General features: G+C 50.5%; 1 protein-coding gene across 1 annotated transcript in view; it reads left to right on the forward strand.

Annotated features, from left to right (window-relative positions):
- Positions 1-21,436, forward strand: part of LOC311353860 (roundabout homolog 1-like) — a 56,210-nt gene extending 34,774 nt beyond the window's left edge. Inside the window, exons 6-27 of the mRNA XM_084473665.1 lie at positions 931-1,102; positions 3,888-4,090; positions 4,857-4,938; positions 5,823-5,991; positions 6,494-6,660; positions 6,992-7,113; positions 7,607-7,841; positions 8,519-8,640; positions 9,453-9,624; positions 10,341-10,538; positions 11,469-11,495; positions 12,196-12,235; positions 12,460-12,614; positions 13,524-13,844; positions 14,767-14,865; positions 15,349-15,481; positions 16,391-16,672; positions 16,903-17,381; positions 17,824-17,961; positions 18,619-18,798; positions 19,266-19,471; positions 20,072-21,436. Of these exons, the coding sequence (XP_084329791.1) occupies positions 931-1,102; positions 3,888-4,090; positions 4,857-4,938; positions 5,823-5,991; positions 6,494-6,660; positions 6,992-7,113; positions 7,607-7,841; positions 8,519-8,640; positions 9,453-9,624; positions 10,341-10,538; positions 11,469-11,495; positions 12,196-12,235; positions 12,460-12,614; positions 13,524-13,844; positions 14,767-14,865; positions 15,349-15,481; positions 16,391-16,672; positions 16,903-17,381; positions 17,824-17,961; positions 18,619-18,798; positions 19,266-19,471 (3,702 nt within the window). The 3' untranslated portion in view covers positions 20,072-21,436. The remainder of the gene's footprint in view (positions 1-930; positions 1,103-3,887; positions 4,091-4,856; positions 4,939-5,822; positions 5,992-6,493; positions 6,661-6,991; positions 7,114-7,606; positions 7,842-8,518; positions 8,641-9,452; positions 9,625-10,340; positions 10,539-11,468; positions 11,496-12,195; positions 12,236-12,459; positions 12,615-13,523; positions 13,845-14,766; positions 14,866-15,348; positions 15,482-16,390; positions 16,673-16,902; positions 17,382-17,823; positions 17,962-18,618; positions 18,799-19,265; positions 19,472-20,071) is intronic.
- The last annotated feature ends 3,292 nt before the right edge of the window (positions 21,437-24,728 follow it).

The raw sequence follows: 24,728 nt of genomic DNA on the forward strand, positions 1-24,728 counted from the left end.
TAGAACCAAGTGCCAAGCACTAACAATCACTAGGTTAACCCATTCCCCATATACAACAAAGATAGCTAGGATAAGATGCTACACGATGCTAAGTACTATTTTTGAGTCCAAGGACGTACAATAGGGATGCACCGAAATGCCACCGAAAATTTTTGGCCGAAAATGGCCCAAAAGCTCATTTTCGGCTTTCGGCCGAAACACTTTTATCACCGAAACAACACGGCCAAAGCAGGAAATTGTGATGACGCAAACAAAAAACGCGGCCAGCACACGCTTGTCTGGATAAGCGCCTCTGCGCCAACATGTCTGCGGTGTGGGCATATTTCCATATATCTGAAAAAGACGAAAGCGATTTGCAAAACGTGTAATTCTGAAATTTCGAGAGGGGGTAAATCTGCAAAGAGTTTCATCCAAACGAGCCGTCTTTAGCGACGGCTCGCTATGAGACAGCTTCTATGAGCTGTCGGCTATCAGCCGCGAGTTTAGGAACCGTCCGCAAAGTGCCGACAGCTTCTATGAGCTGTCGGCTATCATCCGCGAGCTTAGGGACCGTCTGCAAAGTGCAAAACGGAAAACGGTGTTGTTTTTTCAGTGCTAAATAAATATTTTTAATAATTGTAATTGATTTATTCTTTGAATTGCAATGCCTTGATTTTAGTGAGGTTAGTACACAGTCATAGCTATAAATGCAATGGTAGGCCTACTAGTAATTGGCATAATAATTTATTTCAGTTTTCGGTTTTCAGCCTTGGTTTCCTCATTTTTGGTTTTCGGTTTCGGCCAAGAATTTTCATTTCGGTGCATCCCTAACGTACAATATACAATAAGTGCGTAAGAGCGTAGGACAACCTTGGCCCTACCTTCTGTCCCTGGAGAAGGTTGTTTGTTCCGCTGCGATGCCACCAGTCGATCATCGTCTCCTCCCTCCAGAGCCTGCTGTTCTCCTCCCAGCCCCCGCAGCCGTCCAGCCGTCTGTCCGTGTCTCCGAGCGGCAGTCTGACCATCAGCGACGTGCAGCGGGCCGACGCCGGCCACTACAGCTGCCAGGCGCTCAACATCGCGGGCAGCGTCATCACCAAGGCCCAGCTGGAGGTCACCGACCGTGAGTCGCCGCACGCACACACGCGCACACACACGCACACACACGCACGATAGGCATGCACCAGAGCAGGCACGCACCAACACACACCCAAGCACAAACACACGCACCTACGCAAGCAGGCACACGCACGCACACACACGCACACACACGCGCGCGTGCACGCACAGGCACGCAGACACAGACATGCACAGGCACGTGCATTTACAGTGACATCACAAGTGGGAGTGTCCATCGTGATGCATGATCGGACGTGTAAATCGACCAGTGATTTCGGAAAGGGCTTGTATCGGCCAATCACCATCCCACCTGGTGGTAACACACGGCCCTTAACCCCTGTGGTTCAAAACACTTACAGTCCCAGATGGACACGCCCGCTGCTTTCCTTACGGATCAGTGATTGGCTGGGGAGCTGGGTTCGGGAGCTGAGCTAATTGGTGAACACTGATTTTCCAAACTCCCTCGACAGTCGGCTTCATTCAGGGGACGCGCTTGCTCCCCTGTTTCCATGGCGACCGGGCGGGCGGTACACACAGGCCGTCTCCTCCGTAACAGAACTGATCGCTCCATAAACACACGTCCTGTACTGTACCACGGCCGTCACCCCGCGGTCGCTGACCAATCAGACCCCCACGCCGCCGCTCTGGGCCACGCCCCCCTCAGACCCCCACAGCCCTGGGCCACGCCCCCTCAGACCCCTATGCCGCTGCTCTCGGCCACACCCCTCAGACCCCCCACACCGCAGCCCTTAGACCACACCCCTTAGACCCCTCGGCCACGCCCCTCAGACCCCACCGCTCTGGAGCCACGCCCCTCAGACCCTCGGCCACGCCCCTCAGCCCCTCCGGCCGCACACCAGCATCAATTAATCCCTCCCCTCGTTAAGCTCCGAGCCAGGGCGAGCGACGCGCGCGTCAAACCCTCGGAGGAGTGGCGCTCAGCGAGCCAAAGGTCACCCTGGATGTGTTAATTACGCCGGTTTTGAAAATAGATTTTAATTCATAATGTTGACATGGGCCCGGGGCCGTGGGTCAGTAATTACACTCGCTAGTCCCTCAGAACACACGGGGAGTGTTGTCGCTACACGCGGCCGCCGCCGCGAACGCCGTGTTCTCATGCTGTGTACCTCCAGAGTTATTACAGGAAACCGCTGCAGGCGCACTCAGGCACTCTGCTGCTTGGAGTGGCTGCGCCGCGACGCAGCCCCGCTATTAGCCCGTCTGCATAATCAGATGCTAACGTGGCTAACGCTAACCGCGCGGCCCCCTGGGAAACGATTGGAGCACTTAATGTACTCCCTCCTTTAATGCGCACTCCATTACCAGCGAGCTCAAATTAAATGAGACCGGGTCATATTTGATGTTATCTGTGCTCTCGCTCGCTCGCTCGCTCTGTGAGTGTGTGTGTGTGTGTGTGTGTGTGTGTGCGTGTGTGCCTCTCTCTGTCTCTCTCTCTCTCTCGCTCTCAATCTCTCTCTCTCTCTCTCTCTCTCTCTCTCTCTCTCTCTCTCTCTCTCTCTCTCTCTGTCTCTATGCCTCTCTCTCTCTCTGTCTCTCTCTCGCTCTCTGTCTATGCCTCTCTCTCGCTCTCTGTCTATGCCTCTCTCTCTCTCTCTCTCTCACTCTCTCTCTCTATCTCTGTCTCTCTATCCCGCACTTCCTTTGCTCTGTCTCCCACCCTTGCTGTTTTTCATATTTTGAGAAGTCTGCTTTCTCTATACCACCCTCATCTTCCTACTCCTCCCCTCTCCTCCTCCTCCTCCTCCTCCTCCCCCTCCTCCTCCTCCCCCCTCCCCCCTCCCCTTCCCCCCACATTAAAGTGTCAGATTCGTATGGAAATAACTTCCTATGAATCCTCGGGCGTTATTCTAGATGTTTCTATCATCCATCCCTCTGCCTTTCCCCAAACAAAACACACACACGTATACACACACAAACGCATGCACACAAACACATACACACACACACACACACACACACACAGACACACATGCATGCAAAAACACCCACACACATATGTATACTAATGTGCGAGTACACAAAGACACACACACACACACACACACACACACACACACGTATGCATGCACAAACACGCACACACTCACACACTCACACACTCATCCGCAGGGTTGTGGAGTGGAAGGAGAGAGTTTTCCTATCTAAAGAGGTTTTGTTATTGGTTGAGCTTTTCAGTTGTGATTGGAGCTCTCCTTTAGGTCCTCAGTACCTGCTCTTGCCCCGGGGGAGTAGGAGGGAGGAGGGGGAGAGTGATTTCTATTTCTCTCATTTCTCTCTCAGACCCTACAGCCAGCTAACTACTTTGTTCCATCTCTCAGCCAATTTACGCGTCCGTATCTCCCCCATCTTATCAGGCCTCCCTTTTCTACCCACTATGCACTGTATTCCACCAAAGTGTTTCGCGTCGCTCTGTTTCATTTCACGTTTCTATTTATTTAAGAATCAGTTTGTGTGTTTGTTTTTGCGGGGGTACGGATATGTTATGCATTTATTTTATATTAAATAAATAGTTTTGTATTACCATGGCACACGCTGTGGATACATCCACTGTACTTTGTATATTTCATATTTTCACTTTTGTCTTCTATATCCACTTCCCTCTCCCCTAACAAACCCTCCTCTACCTGCACTGATTACTGCTGTGGATTCTCCCTCAGGGACCAATGAACCTCATTACTATTTCTGCAATACGTTATCGTTAAACATTCTAATTATATTTTCATCCCCCTTTAATCCCCTCCCCCCCCCCCCCCCGTGTGTGTGAGCAGTGGTGTCGGATCACCCCCCTGTGATTCGCCGCGGCCCAACCAATCAGACGGTCCCCGTGGACAGCAAGGTGCTGCTGCTCTGTGAAGCCTCCGGAACTCCAACTCCCACAATCCACTGGAGGAGGAACGGGGTGCCCGTGTCCGTGCTGGAGGCCTCGCTGAGCCTGGTGGACTCGGGCTCCCTGCAGCTCCAACACACCAAGGCGGGCATTACATCAACATTTAGATTTAGATTTCCATTTAGGGCGTTTAGCAGACAGCTTTTATCCAAAGTCTGACTTACAATAAGTACATTTGTCAGAAGAAAGGGAAACGATCTATCTCTGTCGGTGCAGTATGGATGTTTATAGAAACAAGTGCCAAGCACTTACAATCGCTAGGTTAACCCATTCCCCGTATACAACAAAGATATCTAGGATAAGTGGCAGACGGACAGACGGAACACCACCGTCGTACTGGGATCCACGTTCAGCGTATTTCAGGTGTTATTCTAGAACATTAAAATCCACAGACTGATAAACACCCAGAGCAGAGTAGCATCTGTCTTCTCCCAGTTGAATAGCCAAGAAACACACGTCATAAATATGCATATACTAAGTGTTTAGGATGAAGGGAAGCTACATAAGTTAATAATACGAAAACGTCAAAGTGTGAATACAGCCATGATTCAACTGGCTGTATCTTATCTTCTTGATTTGTACATTTCTGTATTTATTAATTGGCTGAAAGAATAATTTGGCTTGAGTCCTTCATTGGATCAGCTCTGTAGCATTTCACCGGGACTTGGATTATCATATCTGTGGGGTGTATTTCAGAATTATTTATCTCACATTGCACAAAGGGCTAAATGATTGTACGAATACGGTTATCATCGTACATCAGTGGGAACACTGGAAATGTATGTTGATAGATTCATCTACAGAGCAGGGATTCAAACTAGCAACCGTGCTGTTGTGCTTGTGGTCTCAGGTGGGAGACAGCGGCTTCTACACCTGCGTGGCGTCCGGTCCCAGCGGGGAGGCCACCTGGACCGCCTACCTGCAGGTGGAAGGTAAGGTGCACTACTGTAAGGTCAACTACTGTAGGGTTCACTACTGTAAGGTCAACTACTGTAGGGTTCACTACAGGTTCACTACTGTAAGGTCAACTACTGTAGGGTTCACTACTGTAAGGTAAACTACTGTAGGGTTCACTACAGGATCACTACTGTAAGGTCAACTACTGTAGGGTTCACTACAGGTTCACTACTGTAGGGTTCACTACTGTAGGGTTCACTACAGGATCACTACTGTAGGGTTCACTACTGTAGGGTTCACTACAGGTTCACTACTGTAAGGTCAACTACTGTAGGGTTCACTACAGGATCACTACTGTAAGGTCAACTACTGTAGGGTTCACTACAGGATCACTACTGTAAGGTCAACTACTGTAGGGTTCACTACAGGATCACTACTGTAAGGTCAACTACTGTAGGGTTCACTACAGGATCACTACTGTAGGGTTCACTACTGTAAGGTTCACTACTGTAGGGTTAACTACAGGTTCAGTACTGGAAAGTTCACTACAGGAAGGTTCACTACTGAAAGGTTCACTACTCTTACAATTGGTTCACTAATGTAAGGTTCACTACTGTTAGGATAGGTTCACTACTGTCAGGTTCACTACTGTAAGGTTCACTACTGTTAGGATAGGTTCACTACTGTAAGGTTCACTACTGTTAGGATAGGTTCACTACTGTAAGGTTCACTACTGTCATGTTCACTATTGTTACGATAGGTTCACTATTGTCAGGTTCACTACTGTAAGGTTCACTACTGTAAGCCAAGGTTCACTACTGTAAGGTTCACTACTGTAAGCCAAGGTTCACTACTGTAAGGTTCACTACTGTAAGCCAAGGTTCACTAGTGTAAGGTTGACTGACAGAGTCTCTGACAGAGTTCGGGGCTGAGGTCCCGGCCGGTCCTCCCCTCAACCCCCTCCTGCTTCCTGCCGCTCCGTCCAAACCGGAGGTCACCAACATCAGCCACAGCAGCGCCTCCCTCTCCTGGAGGACCAATCACAACGCAGGGTCCATGCCCGCCTCCTTCCTCGTCGAGGCCTTCAGGTGACGATGAAGACCTGACACCATCCTCTCTTCATCTCTTCATCATGCTAGCTACACTTCCTGCTGCGATGTGTCACAACAACTATGTGCCATTTATTTATTCATTCATTTATTTATTTGACTCTTTATTTTGTGTTTAGTAACAAACATGAACTACAGTGAAAACGTGTTCATATATGTATGTCAATAATGAGCAGGTAGGGTAGGCATCGTAGGTGCAGCTATGCTTACAGTACTACCTGGATTCACATCTGGTTCAAACCCACAACGGGTCGCCCTTACCAGTAGGCTGAGCCTGGGACCAGTAGGCTGAGTCTGGGACCAGTAGGCTGAGTCTGGGACCAGTAGGCTGAGCCTGGGACCAGTAGGCTGAGTCTGGGACCAGTAGGCTGAGCCTGGGACCAGTAGGCTGAGCCTGGGACCAGCAGGCTGATACGGGGACCAGCAGGCTGATACGGGGACCAGCAGGCTAACCCTAACCCTGTCCCGCTCTCCCCCCCAGCCACGCGCTGGGCAGCAGCTGGGTGACCCTAGCCGAGCACGTGAGGACCTCCAGCTGGGAGCTGACGGAGCTGAGGCCGGGGACCGTCTACCTGTTCCTGGTCCGCTCGGCCAACGCCCACGGGCTGAGCGACCCTAGCCCCATCTCCAACGCCGTCCGGACCCACGGTCAGTGGGGCTCCAGATGTCTCACTGTCTGTGTATACCGGTTTCTATATGCTGTTATGTAAAGAAACTCCCAGTGGATTCAGAGACAGGTGGTAGAGCAGCAGCGAGGGGTTACAGAATAGAAGATGTAAGTAAGAACATAAACGTGAAAATACAGCTAGGAATGACCCACATGGATGCAGAAAAATAAAAACAACTGCATTCAACTTGCAAACAAAACGCTTTTAAACTGGTCTTAGAACTGCGTCCATCTCTGAATAGAACTCGATCGTGGAGGATTCAATGTGTTTTTTTAACTGTGGCGCTCTCTAACTCACCCGGTCGTCAACAGAAGCCCCGCCCAGCCTCCAGGGGGTGGACCCCCGGCAGGTCCAGAGGGAGCTGGGGGACATGGTGGTCCGCCTGAACGCCCCCACCACCCTCTCCTCCTCCACCCTCCGGCTGCAGTGGACGGTACGAACGCCAAGACACCGTAGACGTCAAGTCAGCGAGACTGAGTGAAGTCCTTGCTGTTAGGGTCAGCGTTCGCTAGTCCCTTAGCGCATAGTGGCTTAGTGACCTGCATTCCTTTTCCTTTTTGGTTTTGTCGTTATTTTCTACAGGGCTAGGGTTAAGGCTGTGGCTGTGGCTAGGGCTTGATTAAGGGGTCAGGATTTGGGTTAGGATAAGGGGCTAGGACATGGTGGTGGGGTTTAAAGGTAGGGGTAGGGCTGTGGCTAGGACATGGACTTAGTTTGGCCGACCCTAGGGTTGGGATCAGGGCTGTAACTAGGGGCTAGGGTTAGAGCTAGGATAAGGACTAAAGCTAGGGTTGTGGTTGTGTCAAACCCCATCGCTATAGTCATTGTCAAATAAGATGCCCTCTCTTCACTGTGGCGCCACCATGTGTACACCACCACCCCAGTACCCCTGCCGTGAGTAACACACCACCCCGTCCCCTCTGCAGGTGGAGAAGGAGACGGCGTACCTCCAGGGCTACCGCGTGATGTACCGGCCCTCCCCAGACGCGGGGCACCCCGGGGGCCCGTGGAGCTTCCTGGACGTGCGGACCCCCGGCGAGGCGGAGGTGGTGGTGCCCCAGCTCAGAGGCGGGGCGTCCTACGAGTTCAAAGTGCGGCCCTTCTTCGATGAGTTCCAGGGGCCCGACAGCGAGGTCCGGACGGCCAGGACTCTGGATGAAGGTGAGAGGGCAGTGTCTAAGTGGGGAGGGGGTTTGACCCCAAGCCGAAAAGGTTCTGGGTTCGAGTCCCGATGTCCACAGCTGACCTGTAGGCATCCTTGAACGAGGTGACCCCCCCTCCTGCTGGGGGTCTCACCTAATGCCAAGCACTAACAATCACATGGTTAACCATTCCCCGTATACAACAGAGAAAGCTAGGATAAGACACAGTGAGCCTCTTTGTACCATGGAGAGCTCTTTGAAACATAGAACATTTCAAATAAAGGTCCCCGTGAGGTCACCGAGAGGTCACCATGGAGGTCAACCCACTGACCCCTTTTGCAACGTGACGTCGTGACGCTTTAAAACATATTCCCTCTTTGCACACGATACAAGTCACACGGGATTTCGGTTTCGCTGTTGTTCCGCGAAACCCCAAACACGTGGAAGGTAAAAATACCTGACTCTCATCACACTCACACCTGCGTGCCACGTGAAACCAGGTCAAAGGTCAAACCCGCCACGGCAGGGCCATGAATCACGGTGCAGCCGTGCAGCGCTGACACGTGGCCATCCATCACGGGGCGGCACTGTCCTGACACCGGCGGTGCAGTTGTTCGCTCTGAGCCGCGCGCCGCCGCCGCCGCCACCGCCGCCTCCTCCCCGCTCCTCACCTCTCTCCTCGTCTCCTTCTCTCAGCTCCCAACAGAGCGCCCCAGGGGGTGACGGTGACAAAGAGCGATGCCAACGGGACCACTATCCTGGTTGCCTGGAAACCGCCTCCCGACGAGGAGAGGAGCGGCGTGGTGGAGGAGTACAAGGTAGGAGGAGCAGCTCCGCGAGGCCACCGCTGGTTAATCAACGTGTTCAACACGTCTCTGGAGGGCGCCGGTGCTTTGGCTGGTGGTACCTGGAATCTATCACCCTCCCTCCCTCCCTCCCTCCCTCCCCTCTGCCGCTGACTCTCTCTCTGCTCCATGTGTGTCATTCTGTCTTCCCTCGCTCTCCCACCCCCCACTCTTTTTCATTGTCTCGTTCTCTCCCTCGCTTTTCGTCCCTCTCTCTCTCTCTTCAACCCTCTCTCTCTCTCTCTTCCCATTCCCTCCCTCTTCTTTTAATCTCCCAGCTTGTTGCTCTCAGTCCCCTCCTCCCTCCCTCTCTCTTTTATTCATTCTCCTTCACACACTCTCTTTTCACTTTGTCATTCACCTCTATGCAATTATTTCACCCCTCCCCTCTCTCTCTCTCTCTCTCTCTCTCTCTCTCTTTCAATCCAAAGGCTTTTTTGAAATGGAAATCTACGTTTGCATTGCCAAGAGTACAGTGTACATACAGTGAAAAAGTATTCAACTAAGACTGCATGATATTACAAGAAAGACTCTCTCTCTTTCTCCTTCTTTACCCTCTCAAAATAAACTCTTCTCTCCTCTAAAATGTGATCCTCTCCTTCTCTCTCCCTCTCTCTTTCTGTCTCTCTCTCCATCTCTTTCCCTCTCTCTCTCTCTCTCTCTCCCTCTCCCCTCCTTCGCTCTCTCTCCCTCTCTCCCGCCCTCTCTCTTCCCCCTTTCTCTCTCTCTCAACCCCCTCTATATCCCTCCCTCTCCTCCCCTCCTCTCTCTCCATCTGGGTGCAGATCTGGTGCCTGGGGAACGAGAGCCGTTACCATGTCAACCAGTCGGTGGACGGCTCCACCTTCTCCGTGCTGATCCCCCGGCTGGAGCCCGGGGTCCGCTACAGCGTGGAGGTCGCCGCGAGCAACGGGGCCGGCCCCGGGGTCAGGAGCGACGTCAAGTTCTTCAAACTGGGTTAGGATCCCACCGTCGAGAGAGAGAGAGAGAGAGAGAGAGAGAGAGAGAGAGAGAGAGAGAGAGAGAGAGAGGAAAAGAGATGGAGGGAGAGAGAGAGAGAGAGAGAGAGAGAGAGAGAGAGAGTGAGTGAAAGAGAGAGAGGAAAAGAGATGGAGGGAGAGAGAGAGGAAAAGAGATGGAGGGAGAGAGAGAGAGAGAGTGAGTGAAAGAGAGAGAGGGAGAGCGAGAGAGAGAGAGGGGCAGAGAGGGAAAGAGGGAGGGAGAGAGGGAACGAGGGAGGCGAGAGGGAGAGAGAGAGAGAGGGAAAGAGAGGAGTGGTAGAGAAAGAAGGAGAGAGAGCGGGGGAGAGAGAGGGAGAGAGAGAGAGAGAGAGGGAGAGATGGGGGGGGGGGGGGGGGGGGGGGCAGGTGCTTCAGGAAGGACGCCTTCTTCTTCTGTCCTTTAATTGTGAACATGAAGTTGGAGGTGAAGGGGTTTGACTCCCAGCCAAGAGGTTCTGGGTTCAAATCCCAACGTCCACAGTCTACCTGCTCCTGAATGACACTTTGGATTCCTGAGTAAAGTCACTTTGGATAAAATGTTAATTATTTAGTTTAAACAAACAAAAAATCGCAAACAATGGGCCTTATATGTTGTATTTTTTGTCGTATTTTAGATGTTATCATAGCAGCACTTATCGTCCTGTCATCTCTTTTATTATTCTTTGTTCTTAGACTCCACCGGCCAAGTAATGCACAGCTTCGAGGAGAGAAACGCGCTGTCGGAGCTCTCCCACGTGTTGAGGCAGCCGGCCTTTATCGCGGGCATCGGCGCCACCTGCTGGGCGTTCCTGATGGTGTTCAGCGTGTGGCTCTACCGCCACCGCAAGAAGAGGAGCGGCCTAAGCAGCAGTTACACCGGTATCCGCAAGGGTGCGTAGAAGCCAATCAGAGCAGCGGGTTTATGTCCTTTACACAGTTAGAGAAGGGAATGGGGTAAAACGTTTATCCCATGACGTAAAAATAATGGAAATACGTAAAAAAAATATATATATATATATGTATATAAAAAATCAAATATATAAAATAGAGGATGTAATGCATACAAAAATAGAAAATATGTGGAATTATGACAATTATCATAATATTCTGGTTACCTTTTAACACTAATATTGATAAGGGATTTAATATTAACCCTAAGATCTGTTGAAGTGACTTTCCTCTAATCAAAATAGCGATTTAGGACCCAGAACCAGAGCCCGCAGAACCAGAGCCCACAGACCCTATACCAGGCTGACGTTCGATGGCTGACCTTTAGAGAGTTGATTTAGAAAGAGCACATATCATGTCCTGGATCTCCCCCCCCTCCCACCATCACCACCACCACCTCCACCTCCAACAACGAGCCCGTCACCTCATGTTCCCCCCCACCTCCTTCTACCTCACCGCTGTCAGCCGACGCGAAGGTCAACTCCACCCAATGGGCTGAAGAAATATTTCCCTCATAACATCGTAGTAACAGCCTCCTCACATTACAATTTGACAGTGCTACCATAGAGAAGATATATTCCCGTTCTTCAGAGGAGAAATGCCCTCTGTGTTGGTCCCTATGTGAGGTCTACCTCTGATAAAGAACAGGGTCACAGTATCTCCAACCAATCCAATTGCAGGTAGGGGTTAGACAGTACAGAGACAGGCTAACCAAGTCTAGAATAATACTAGCCTGAATAATACTAAATAATAATCTTCTTCATTAAGAATGTCCTTCCCATTTCTGCTCGGTGACCCAGGGCAGCACTGCACAAGTGATTTATTAAATTAATCAGAATTTCTAATGATGTCTTTCATTCTTCTCTGTTCCAGTTCCATCATTTACCTTCACGCCCACAGGTGTGTACCTCTGCTCTGGTCCAATCAGAAAGCCTGGAATGCCCACGGCCATCCCTTGTTATTATTATTAGTGTTATTATAATATTATAATTATTATTATTACAATGACTGGATTGTAGAGGCACTCTCTCTCGTTTTTGCCTGGAGTCAGAGACAGAAGCTAATTTAAGTCACTGTTGAAATTGCTGTGGCCAATTCATCAACTACCAAATTACAATCAGGGACATTTTTAATCAATTATGTTTTGGTTTGTTATAGAACCAATTGACAAGATAAGGGAACACTGGGTATTCTATTAGCGTGACAGGAAACCAATTCGGCACACCTACATGTCCTTTAAACATGTTATATTATTCAGACGAGTGGATATTACAGTGGGGAAGAAATGTTCAAGTGAAAAACCCATACATAACTGTCACTGCTCTCTGGTCCACTTTAAATATTTAATGCCTCCATTACATTTATCTAGTTGGCCGGACTCCTCACAGAGCTCCTAAATGATGGTGTCAGAGTGAATGACGTTTTTCTAACTAGAAACACTGAGCTTACACTGTTTCAGTGTGTAGGAGCAACACTCTGATGAACAGCTCTGTTATTACTGCAGGGAACTCCACATGTGGCAACACCACATCCTTATAAGCCTTTGAAAGCCTTAAACACCGTTGCTACCGTCTAACCCCTGATTTATTCTCCTTTAAAGTGGCCTATCAGAGAGGGGAGACGGTGTGCAGCGCTGGGAGGTAAGTCAGCCATTATTCCGGTACATTCCATTACACGGTTTCGCCACACGGGGGCGCTGCTCCACCGTCGGAGGAAACCCTCCGCCAAGAGTGGCGCTGATGGGCGAGATACTGTATTATACGAGCAGTGCGCTCACCGCGTTTAGTGAATAACGGTAACCCCCGGTGTCCCGTGTGTGTGTGTGTGTGTGTGTGTGTGTGTGTGTGTGTGTGTGTGGGTGCAGGCCTGGACACATCAACATGGGGGACCCTCTGAACCAGCTGTGGCTGGCAGATAACTGGCCCAGCGGCAGCGCCAGTCACAAGGAGCGCAGCGTCAACTGCTGCAACAACGCAGACGGCACGGGCGACGGCGACATGATCACCTACAGCCGCCCAGGTCAGCTGACGCAACACTGATGCCCTCCGCGGTAACACAACGCCGCGTTCACAGTGCAGCGCTGGGCTGTTATCAGATTTAGATCATTTTATCTGGGTTTTTTATACAGGTGGCCATCTGTTTTATGTGATTTTATCTGGGTTTTACTGACTTAACATTTTCGGGGTTTGAAGTTTGGAGTTTTATTTGATAGCGGTGTTTATTAAATGTTTGGGCAGTAAGTACGTTTCATCCACGATTCGTTCTGGCCCTGGCCCTGAATTCTGTTTAATTAATGGTGCCCTTGCCCTGTCTTATCTTTAATTGCTTTGGTAATGTTGTGGCACTGTGAAGCACTTTGGTGCAGACTTTGTTTTGCTTTTAAGGTGCTTTATAATAAATCAATAAACTTGAAACTTGACTCATTCCTACGCTCCTGTCTGCTTCACTTCAAGCCTCAAGTTTCAAGTTTATTGTCATGTGCCCATTCATTGATAATTGATAACGAGCTGCAGTTACCAATGGCAACCGAATACCTGAATTCCGTGCTTCATCAACAAGTAAATAGAAATAAGAAGTGATCTTTTTAATATACGCTGCATAAATAAGTAATATCCGTGTGTAACAGATCTGAATAGTCATGTTTGTGTGTTGAGTGTGTGTGTGTGTGTGTGTGTGTGTATACACGTACTAGGATTTCAGTTTCCAGGAACCTGCTTTTAATACCGATATCCAAGTGAACCCGGTTCAATTACATTCAAAACCAACAATCTTTATCGACATATCTTCCAGACAAAGAGGTCCAAACTCCAAAGCAACCGACCGTTAACTCCACCATCACCTGTCCTCTCTGGCCTCCTCTCGCTCTAACCTCTAACCTCCTCATCCATCCTCCCTCTGAACCCTCCCTCCCTACCGTCGGCCAATCAGCCGACTGCATCGCCAACTACGGCGGCCACTTGGCCCCCCGGGGCCGCGAGGGGCAGGAGGACATGCTGGGCTCCGACAACGCCATCTACAGCGACCTCAACCTCTGCGCCACCACCCCCGGCGACGCCTTCGACGGCGCCGGCCTGTGCTACCTGGGGCCGGGCGGCGGGGCCCCCACCTACGAGCCCGTCCCCTACGCCACCACCCAGCTCCTCCAGGCGGCCCTGCAGCGGCGGCCGGCCCCCCACCCCCCGCTGGGAGCCCGGGAGTACCACCTGCTGGAGCAGAGCCACCAGCTGGAGCAGAACCGCAGCAGTAAGGGTGCGTGCTCCAGCGGGGGGGGGTTCAAGACTCACCTGTTCAGAGTTCACCTCGACTCTGCATAGCCTCCCCCCTTACTCCCCCACGTCCCCACACCCCCCTTACCTGCCTGTGGAGACGCAGAGGAAACAGAACAGATAGAGAGAACGATTTACACGCCCAAGAAGAGATCTTTCGTTCTTCATATTATATTAATGTATTTTTATTCACGTGTTAGATCCGTCCATCTACAGTATCCCCCCGCAAAAGACTCAAGGCTCACTTGTTCAGAGTTCACCTAGACTCTGCATAGTCTCCCCCGCTTCCCCCCCACCCCCCACACCCCTCTTACACACTTATTGTATGTTGTACGTCCTGGCACCTAGGACTTGTGTACGGGGAATGGGTTAACCCGGATTGTTAGTGCTTGCCACTTGGTTCTATGAACATCCTTACTGTACCCACTGGGATATATTGTTGTTTCTCTTTCTTCTGTAAATGAGGTTTCGTGGTTTCTGTTTGTTTTGGTTATTTACCGTTTAATCCTTATATGGTAATTTCTGGAGTGGCAGGAAGTGCGTAGGTGTAGTGGTTTAAGATGGTCGCCCGCCCACCTGAAAAGCACCAGGTTTGATCCCAAATGTACGCAGCCACACCCCTAAGCATCTTTAACATCCTAACGTCCTAAACCCACCATCCTTGAGTACGTTGATCTAAACTCGCTGAAGTCACCGTGGCAACAAGCTAAGCACTTGGACTATGAATCCCGGGCAGAAAGTGAAACAGTTCATAGTAATAGCAGGCTTTCATTGGTTCCTACCATAGCAGGTCAGTAGGGGGGCATCTCAAATGACATCCGCACCGGCTGAGAGTGATGTCAAGTGTTAAATGACTGAATCGTGTTTCTCGTCATGTTCTCCTGTCGGTTCATTTGTGTCTCCAGATCATTTCGGCTGTGGCGGTGACGGAACCCTCCAGAACACGATGCCTTATAATGAGGTCAGAGGTCAGATCTCCAACCACCTGGTGGACAGAGTCAGTGGTAAGGGCCGCACGCCTCCGCAACGCCACATGTCATGTTGAGGGATGACACGTTCTTCAGCAGTCACCCTCTTCATCAAGCCTAGACGGTGGAGCAGAACGGACAGGACCGCGGGGGAGAAACCAATTTGTGTTGTGTTTTAAAATATAAAAGGGGGACACAGAAGAACAAACAACAAACTAGAAGAACAAAGAATATTTGATGTGTGTTTACTAATTCATTGATCTATTAAACTCAAATACTAGGAAATAGAAAGGCAGAAATGACAATGTGTGGATGTTTAAGTGCAACGTGTAAGTACAAAGAGGTATGTAAACATAAATTAATACTTAGTTTACTTAGTAAGTAAAGTGTTGCAGCAATATAAGTCTCCGTTCTGAATGCTACATGATTGACCCTGGGTCTCTCCTCACGTCTGCGTGTCTTTCTGTGTCCATCCCCCCCCCCCTCCCCCTCCCCCCCCCCCCCCCTTCACCCCCCCAGTCAGTCCAAACCACAAGAAGGGCAGCAGGAACAACAACAACGTCCCCAAGCAGAGTGCGGGGAGCTGGGCCTCGCCGCCGCCGCCCCCCCAGGACTGGGTGACGGACGAGTACTCCCTCCCCATGGGGAAGAGGTGAGACACACAGGGCTGCACCGGGGGGGGGGGATCAGGGCCCGTTCACGCTGAATGAGGAGGGGGGGGACGCCAGTTCAACTGTTCGTTTGAACAGGGATCGTGCGTGTGTTGTGGGGGGGGGGGGGGGGGGGGCGGCGAAAAAAGACACATCCGTTCTGCGGCGAAAAGCCGAAAGAGAATGGGTTCGATCCCCGACGTACGCATACTAAGCCGTGGGCATCCATCAGCACGACGGCCCCCCCCCTCGAGGCCCGGACCTCACGGCGAGGAGCGCCGCCGTTAGCTTGGACCTCGCGGCGTCTTGTCTTCACACCGCAGGCGTCTCGAATCCCACGCTGACTCTCCACCCCATTGAAGCCGATCCTGTGAAGAAAAGGCGGAATGAATCCGACATGCACCCAGCTCAGCCTGCGGCGTGGAGGAGAGCTCACGGGGGGGTTAAGGAAGATGCCCTCTGGACCGCTCTGGTTAGGCTGGTAACCTGATCCCGCTCTCCTTAATGACATGCGTCCCAGGTCACTGGAGGCCACTCTGGATTCAAGCGTCTGCTAAGTGACTCCAGAGTGATCTGGATCAGGATTCAGATCTGGAAAGCATATCATCATATGTCTCACTATGATATCCACAGGGTGGGATTGAAGGTCTTCAGTTTGTTGATGTGTTGGACATGGTGAACTGATGATGTTGTCACCTCTGACGTTCCTCTGATGTTCCTCTGACGTTCCTCTGACGTTCCTCTGGTGTTCCTCTGACGTTCCTCTGACGTTCCTCTGACGTTCCTCTGGTGTTCCTCTGACGTTCCTCTGACGTTCCTCTGACGTTCCTCTGATGTTCCTCTGATGTTCCTCTGACGTTCCTCTGACGTTCCTCTGATGTTCCTCTGACGTTCCTCGTCTCTTTCCAAAGTTCGGATCTCGACTCCCAGCGGCCGGCGGTCCCCAAGAGGATGGTCCGTCACCATGACAACACGGCCCAGGACCAGGAGGAGGAGGAGGAGGGCAGGAAGAAGATGATGATGATGATGGGCACGGAGAGGAAGGACGGCTGTCCCGCCCCGCCCGTGAGAGGAACGTCTTCCTCGTCCTTCGCCGCAGAACTTTCCCACGGCCCCCAGATGTCCACGGGGGTCCTGGTGCAGATCGCTCAGGGCCCCCCCAGCCGGGACGAGCCCTCGGCCAGGCACCGCAGGTAACCACGCCCACGCCCACTCTCTCATCCTCCGCCTCCCTCCCTCCCTTATCCCTCCCTTCCTCCATGCCTCCCTCTCCAGCTCTCCCGCCATCATCCCTCCCTCCCTCCCTCCCTCCCTCCCTCCCTCCTCTTCATTAAGAAGCTTTGCCGGCAGAGAGTAGGCTGGTAATTTGTGAAAGGTGGGCACAGGTTAATCTCTCCTCTGTAATCCCCCCCCCCCCCTCCAGTCTCCCTCCTCCCCCCCAGACCCTGATGCCGACTCACGCCTACGCCTCCTCCCCCTCGCCCCCTCCCCCCCACCTGCTCCTGGAGGCCCAGGCAGCGGAGGAAGACCCTGATGAAGAGGATGCGGATGAGGAGGAGGAGGAGGAAGAGGCTGACTTTGAGCCGTCTGGCGGTCACCTCCACAATCATCATCATCACCATCACCCACGGCAACACCGCGAGAAGCGCCAACATCAGCAACACGGGTCTCCGCACAGGATCCAGCTCCGGGGGCTGCCGCCGACGCCAGGGGCCGGCGCGGCCGAGCCGTCGGGGCGGGGCCCGGGGTCGGGGGGGGGGGTCCACAGCTGGGCGTCCGCCTCCGAGGACAACCTGTCCTCGGCCCGCTCCAGCGTGGGCAGCACGTCGGAGGGGTCCCTGTTCACGGACCCGGAGCAGCTCCCGGCCGCGGGAGGTCTGCAGCGGCCCCCCGAGGAGACAGGTGAGGAGCATCAAAGGTGGGTCGGTGGGTTTCGCCCCCGGGCGCGTCGGCGTGTGATCCGCAACGGTGTCAAGACAGATCGAGTCAAGGGAGTCGAGGCTCCTGTTTCATCGTTCTCGCGCTGCGGTCGCCTTTGTCTTTCGTCGCGGCGTACAAAGGAACACGGTGTTGTAGCGCAGTAACGTAGCCGTGTCTGTCTGCTGGCGGTTCAGACTCCAGAGATTCAGGGTCACATTTGAAGCAGACTCACTAAGCCTTCTCCCAGCTCGAGAATAAATTATTGACGTTTCGGTTATACTTTCTTTAAGGGCAAAAACAAAGAGCGGGCGGGTAGTATTATTTCAGCATCGTCCCTTCGCTAAGATCCGTCTTCACCGCCTGGAGTTTGATCTGAATCGTGTGACCCCGGTTGACCTTCATAGACCGAACCTTCTCCCCGCAGCCCGGCAGCCCGGCAGTCCGTTGTCTACGGACAGCAACGTGAGCCTCGCCGTGACCCACAGACGACCCCGCAAACACAAACCAGCCAGCGCCGGCCACCACGGTTACCCGCCGTCAGCGGCGGCGGCGTTCTACGACGGTGAGTTGTGGGTTTCAGGCGGTCCACGCCAACAGGAGCACAAACCCGCCGATCGATGCCGGCCGCTGAACTCGAGGCCCCCCGGTTTACCACAGATGAATCGAAACGCGGCGTGTTTGCTTTGGTTTGTTTTCATGTCTTTGTGTTTTCCTCGTCGTTCGTTACCACGAGCGTTCATCAGTTATTGATCGTGCGTCCCTCTGTTGATTGCTCGAGCAGGGCTTGGTGTACGTGTCTCGGTTTAGTTTGGAGTCATGTTGGGTTTTTATGTTGATAAATGTGTTTCAACACACTCTCGGGTGGGTTTTAAGTTCCTGGAGGCGGAGGTGGAGGTGGACGGTTTGAAAGTCGTGACACCGCGCGCGCACGTTCACACTACCTCCGTCCGTTGACGGTTCTCATTGACTTTGCATGGGGCGCTTTCGAAATGCATTGTGGGTCGGTCCGTTCTGTCTGCTCCGTTGCCTGCATCAAAAAGTTGAGGAATGTTCAGGCAGCGAACGGATCCGTCGGCCAATCAGATCGCGTTATGCAAATATACTCAAATACACTGTCCAATGAAATCGCCTTTGTAATACAACACGGGAAAACACATGGATACGTCAAAAAGCCTCATATGAAGGCGGTGTTAAGAGGTCCCCTCCTCTCCGTCCCCAGACTCCTGCCTCGTGCCTCCGGACCTCCCGAGGGCCACGTCCCTGGGGGAGTGGACGGCCCGGGGGGCCACCCTGCCTCGGATGGGCTCCGGGGAGACCAGGGGCCGCAGGGGCAGTGCAGGGGCCCACAGGACGCCACCGTCAGGGGAGAGAGGAGGTGGCAGGAGCAGACAGCAGCAAGGTAAACAATGACTCATAGAGTGGAGTATTATACGTTATTTTGGTACACTGGTACACTATTGTTAGATGTAAATTACAAAGGAAATTAAGATTGCTATCCGTCCGCCTCAATATCATTTCAGTATTAATCCACTCCTCGTTTAGTTTATGAAATCATCGTCAACGCTGTCAGACGGCACAACGTGAGCGATGAATTACGGTCACCTGCTGAGTTGTATAAACGAACATGACAGTAACACCGTCACAACCAGCCGTGCGCAGCAGAATCTGAAGGCTTTTCCTGAAGCTATCAGCAACTCATGTTTGATCATTTGACGTAAACCTGCACCGGGTACATTCCTGGGCTAAAGTGGACCAGGTTTAAACAATTGATCCTGTAAGCCCTGATAGCTGCGGTAGGGAGGTTTCCCGGTGCAGGTGTAATGATTGGCCGAGACAAACCAGCCAACCAGCACGCTCCGCCTCCAGCAGGTTCTGCAGACCCCCTCTTCCAGCTCTCTAACGGCCCGTCGCTCCCATCCGTCCCGGCTCCTGGGGGCCCAGACGGCGTCCTCTGCACAGGGGCGTCAAGGACAACCGGCGAGGAGGTTCCTGCGGAGCTGGAGGCTTTCCAGACCCCTCTTGAGGAGGAGGAGGAGGAGGAGGAGGAAGAGGAGGAGGAGGAGGAGGCGTAGGTGGGTTCACTCGCTCCTCAATCGTTTGTCTCCGTGTCGCCGTGAGGTTTTGCGGTCGTATCTCTTGCCAGCATTGTGCTCCTGAAGACACCTTCAGCCTGAAGCTCCACACGCATGAAGTGTGTTTGATGAAGGCAGGGCCACGAGGAGACACACAGGGACACACTCAGAGAGGACAGCCGAGCAGCTTCTGAGAGCTGAGGCTGAGAGCTAAGCTCAGCTAAGAGAACCAGACGTGATTGGTGGAAACAGCCTAACGAGAGCAGGGGACGGGCTAGGTCAACATTTGACGGGGGACTGATGGTTAGTACGGGAACATTAACAGATGGCTGATGCCTTCAAAGCGTCAAACATACACTAGAAGGAATTTAACAATAGACACAAGAAGTAACTATCACATGTCATACAGTGTGAGTGTAAACACGCCATATGTTTATATTCATCCCTTACTTTATATTCTATGATGATACGCAAATAGAATTGTCGGGATTGTTAATTGTAGAGGTGGATATAATTGTTTCACAACATGCTGTTCAATGTTTTATCTCCGTGGCGTCGCCTGAAAGAGTTTTAACACAAGGTCATGTTTTATCTCCACAGTGCCGCGGCGGGGGGGGGGTGAAGGTTGACCGACAGAGCCGGCCTGCATTGCACAACAGATGGGACGGAACAATACTGCACATGACTTATGATTTCATAGCAACGTGACATCTCTTTTAAGGGGCCATCGTGCCAGCTTGTGTTGGGGTCGACGGACTCCTGATGTTGAGCACTATTTATTGTGGGGTTGTTGATCGGCGGATCGGTTTCCACCCGCTCGTATTGCGGTTCCCTCGATGGTCACAATGAATGACGTGTATATTTAATGGGTGTTGTGAGTAGTATATGGAAAAAAAATTAACTGTTATTTTACGGTAATAAATATTCGTTCATGACCACCACCCATTGTGTAAATTGTTTACAATGTTCGAGTGTGGCTTCATATTTAATTTTCGAAAAGTACTGATCACGTTCTGTTCCTGGTGTTATCGTGTCCTGTACGTTGCATTATGGGTAATACAAGCACAATCATTTCATTTTGTTGAATCCCTTTTAATGGTCTTTCTGTCTCCACTGAGATGTAAACCGCTGTCTTTATTATTATCTTTACATCAGTTGTATCGATAAGGGGAAAGGGTTGGGTGTCTTTGGATGTAAATTTGATTTGTGTGCACATTTGATTGGTGTGTCTGTGTGTGTGTGTGTGTGTGTGTGTGTGTGTGTGTGTGTTTCAACTGAACATTTGCATGAAACAATTCTTGTCGGACCTTTATTCGACAGCCATTTTGTCCTCCCTTCTGGCTAATCGACGAACATTTGATATTTCCAGATATTTCCTGAAGTTCTTTGCTCTTTAGCGCTGCCGTCTCCCTAAAGGTTATAACCATTTAAATATTTATAGATAATATAAAAAAAGAATCCAAAGCCAGATTTGGTCAAAGATTTATCCTATTTCTGTTTTTCTTTTGGGCGATATGCTTATTCAAGATGTTTGTTTTTATGTTTTATTCAAGACAAAGTTTCAACTGCCTTGCGATTCTCTGTCTCCAGAGTCAGGACTCTGTCCGCCCCCGAGCTCACTGTATCCATGGTGCCAAAGCAATCTTTGTTTTTAAAAAAGATCAGTGTTTTTATCTGAACATGAACGCATTCAAATCATTGTGAAAGTATAAAAGAAAGGAAGTTATTCGATAATCAGCTTCATCAGCTTCATCGTTGTCATACGATACGTTCACGCTTCAGCTTGTTTTGTTTTGTGCCACGAGGGTGAAAAAGAATATCCGCAAAGAAACGGGGAACATTTTGCAATTTGTAAACAGATCTGTGCTCCATTTTGTATTTTATTCATCGCTGAGAATGTAATGGAATCAGGGGAAGAACAAGTTTGTAATCTCTGCTGCATTATTTATAATTAAAACTTTCTCAAATGCAGTGGTTCTTTTGAGCGTTGAGTGTTTGATGTTCAATGTTTTAAGTCTTTTGTTGTGTTTCTGTTTGATTGGTTTGAGGATTGCAGTGATGTTGCGTGTTCAGTAGCTCTGGAGGAAGGCCTGGCGTGTGTGTGCTCAAAGACAAAATGGAGGACGTGATGTGGTGCTGAGTCACGGTGCTTGTTAAAAAGCTTTATTCACAGAGCTCTGTTTACACGCTACACGTAGGTCATGGAGATAATGGAATGGCACGCAGTCGGTAACAGATGCCATTTACGACAGGCATGTCTGTCTTAGTTATTGTCCTTCCACCTTTAGGCTAAATTTAGCTCGCTGCGCTGGAAGCTCATTTAACCGCCAATGAATTTCACGGCGGCGGCTGCCCCACTCCGGCACTTAAGGTGAGAGGATACAAGCACTCAGACTACCCAGTCCCGGAACACATATTACCAGTAAATCCAACTTCAAAAACAGTCCAATGTCCCCAGAATGAGATAATAACATAAATGTGTGTAAGTCACTCCAACACCTAACGTTAACTCCACAGAAATAAGTGCAAGCTTAATCGGTTTGTGGGCCCTTCAGTCTGTAATCCAATCTGTCACCTTCTTTAGGAATCGTAACTATAATGTTTGACATTATTGGGGTACATCAGAACCCAAACAGAGTAACAGAAAGCCTGAGTCCCCACAAAGACGTGTAACGTGTTGTTCTACCCATGGACCTTCATCTGTTTGGGTTAACATCCACAATCCAATCCTCAGCCTACGCAAACAAATTGTCAGTTTGTGAAAATGTCGTAAAATGTTACAAATAAACTTTTCATTATGGAGAAACACTTTTTGCATCGATCGAGCTGCGAGGTGAAGGTCTGAGGGAGCGGCCCGCGTCCCCTCCCTCCAGATCCTCCCCCCCGCTCGGTAAAAGCCTCGCTCGGTAATTAAACAATGGATTCCCGGCAGCCGTGCGATCCATATGAGGAGTGAAACACGGAGCCTGGCCCCATGACGAGTCAATCACACGTTTTCCTTGCGCCAGCCGTCCATGTGTGTTATTGCCCAGGTTAATGGAGCGAGGCCGGCTACGTCTAGACCTGCTCCAAGAGGACGCTGCTTATCCACAGACGCACACTTTGTGTTAAACGTGCAACTGGAATGCGTGTGTGAGTGGATGGATGAATGGATGAATTAATTAAAGAGTGTTTGAAAGGCTGGAGTAATTAATGAATGGATGAGGAAATTGATAACTGGATGGATTAATTAAGGATTTCACGGGTGAATTAATCGATGATTGGATGGGTAAATTAATGGATTAATGAATAATTGGAATGATGGGGGCGAATGGATTAATGAATGGATTAATTCAATGATTGGATAGTTAAATGAATGGATGGATTAATTAATACATTTAAAGATTAATGTATGAATGAATGGATTAATACATAACAGATTAAGATCAGAGGGTTGGACGAATACATGACGGATGTACAGACTAATGAATGGATGAACCTAGGAGTTCATTGGTATAAAAACACAAGGGGACACACATCCTCCGGTCTCTGAAAGACCCCCAGATAAAAAAAGACCATGTGTAAATGCAGAGTGAACTTTCCAAACAGCCCCTAGCGCTCCCAGGTCCGACAGCAGTCCATCTCTCAGGACATGAGTCCTGACAACGTGGCTGTGACGGAACCTGAGGGAACGGCTGTTTTGTGTTTCTTTGCCGTTGCTCTTTCTCTGCATTGATTGCGACAGCCAAAATGATGTTGGCGTTATTCGCTAGTGACGTTATTTTCATCTGGGAGGGGGGGGGGAGGAGGCTTGGACCCCATCTGCTATAAAGACTCCTTCTTTTCTCTCTATTGTGTTATCTCTTCTGCTTTTTAGGACAGCTGCCTATTTTGTCTTATTTTTGGTCATGTTTTGCCTTGGTTTATGAGAAACTGCAATGTGGATGTTGGTTTTCTTGTGTGTAACTGTGTGACTGTGTGTGTGTGTGTGTGTGTGTGTGTGTGTGTGTGTGTGTGTGTGTGTGTGTGTGTGTGTGTGTGTGTGTGTATGTATGTGTTTTGCCATATTTTCATTTCCAATTTTGCTGGGTTTATCCAAAAGATTCTCTGCAGTCTGTTCACAAAGACACACACACACACACACACACACACTTCCCCAAACACACACACACTTCCCCAATCCCCCCCCACCCCACACACACACACACATCCTCAACACACACACTTCCACAATCCCCCCCTCCCACACACACACACACACACACACAGATGGCTGCCATTCCTCCACAACCAGCTTAGTAGTGAATATATTTCCACACAAAAGCGTATGTGTGCTTTTTGCCGGCAGCGTCCTGCAGCCCAGCAGAGAGCCTCCTCAGCAGACGCAGCGTTTCCTCCTCATTATAAACGGGCTGAGCCGCACTCGGAGGGACCCCTCATAGACGCACGGCGGAGTTAATCACACCGCCTCACACAGCTGCTCTCACACAGGCGGGGCTGCCTGCACGTATAGCATAGCAGGTACAGCATCATAGCAGGTACAGCATCATAGCAGGTACAGCATAGCAGGTACAGCATCATAGCAGGTACAGCATAGCAGGTACAGCATCATAGCAGGTACAGCATCATAGCAGGTACAGCATAGCAGGTACAGCATCATAGCAGGTACAGCATCATAGCAGGTACAGCATAGCAGGTACAGCATCATAGCAGGTACAGCATAGCAGGTACAGCATCATAGCAGGTACAGCATAGCAGGTACAGCATCATAGCAGGTACAGCATAGCAGGTACAGCATCATAGCAGGTACAGCATAGCAGGTACAGCATCATAGCAGGTACAGCATAGCAGGTACAGCATCATAGCAGGTACAGCATAGCAGGTATAGCATCATAGCAGGTATAGCTTCACATAATAGGCACATCATAGCAGGTATAGCATAGCAGGTATAGCATAGCAGGTATCACATTAAAGGTATAGCATAAAATGTATAGCTTCACATAGCAGGCATAGCATAGCAGGTATAGCATAGCACGTATAGCATGGCACGTATAGCTTAACATAGCAGGTATGGGATAGCATTGCGGGTGTAGACTAGCATAGAACATTTAGGATTGCAGGTATTGCAAAGCATAGCGGGTATAAGCTAGCATAGCAGGTATAGCACAGCATAGCATATATAGCATAGCAGGTATAGCATAGCACCACAGATCTAGCATAGTATCACAGATATAGCATAGCATCACAGATATAGCATCACAGATCTAGCATAGCAGGT

This window comes from Micromesistius poutassou (assembly GCF_964030765.1).
Source record: "Micromesistius poutassou genome assembly, chromosome: 10".
NCBI lineage: Eukaryota > Metazoa > Chordata > Actinopteri > Gadiformes > Gadidae > Micromesistius > Micromesistius poutassou.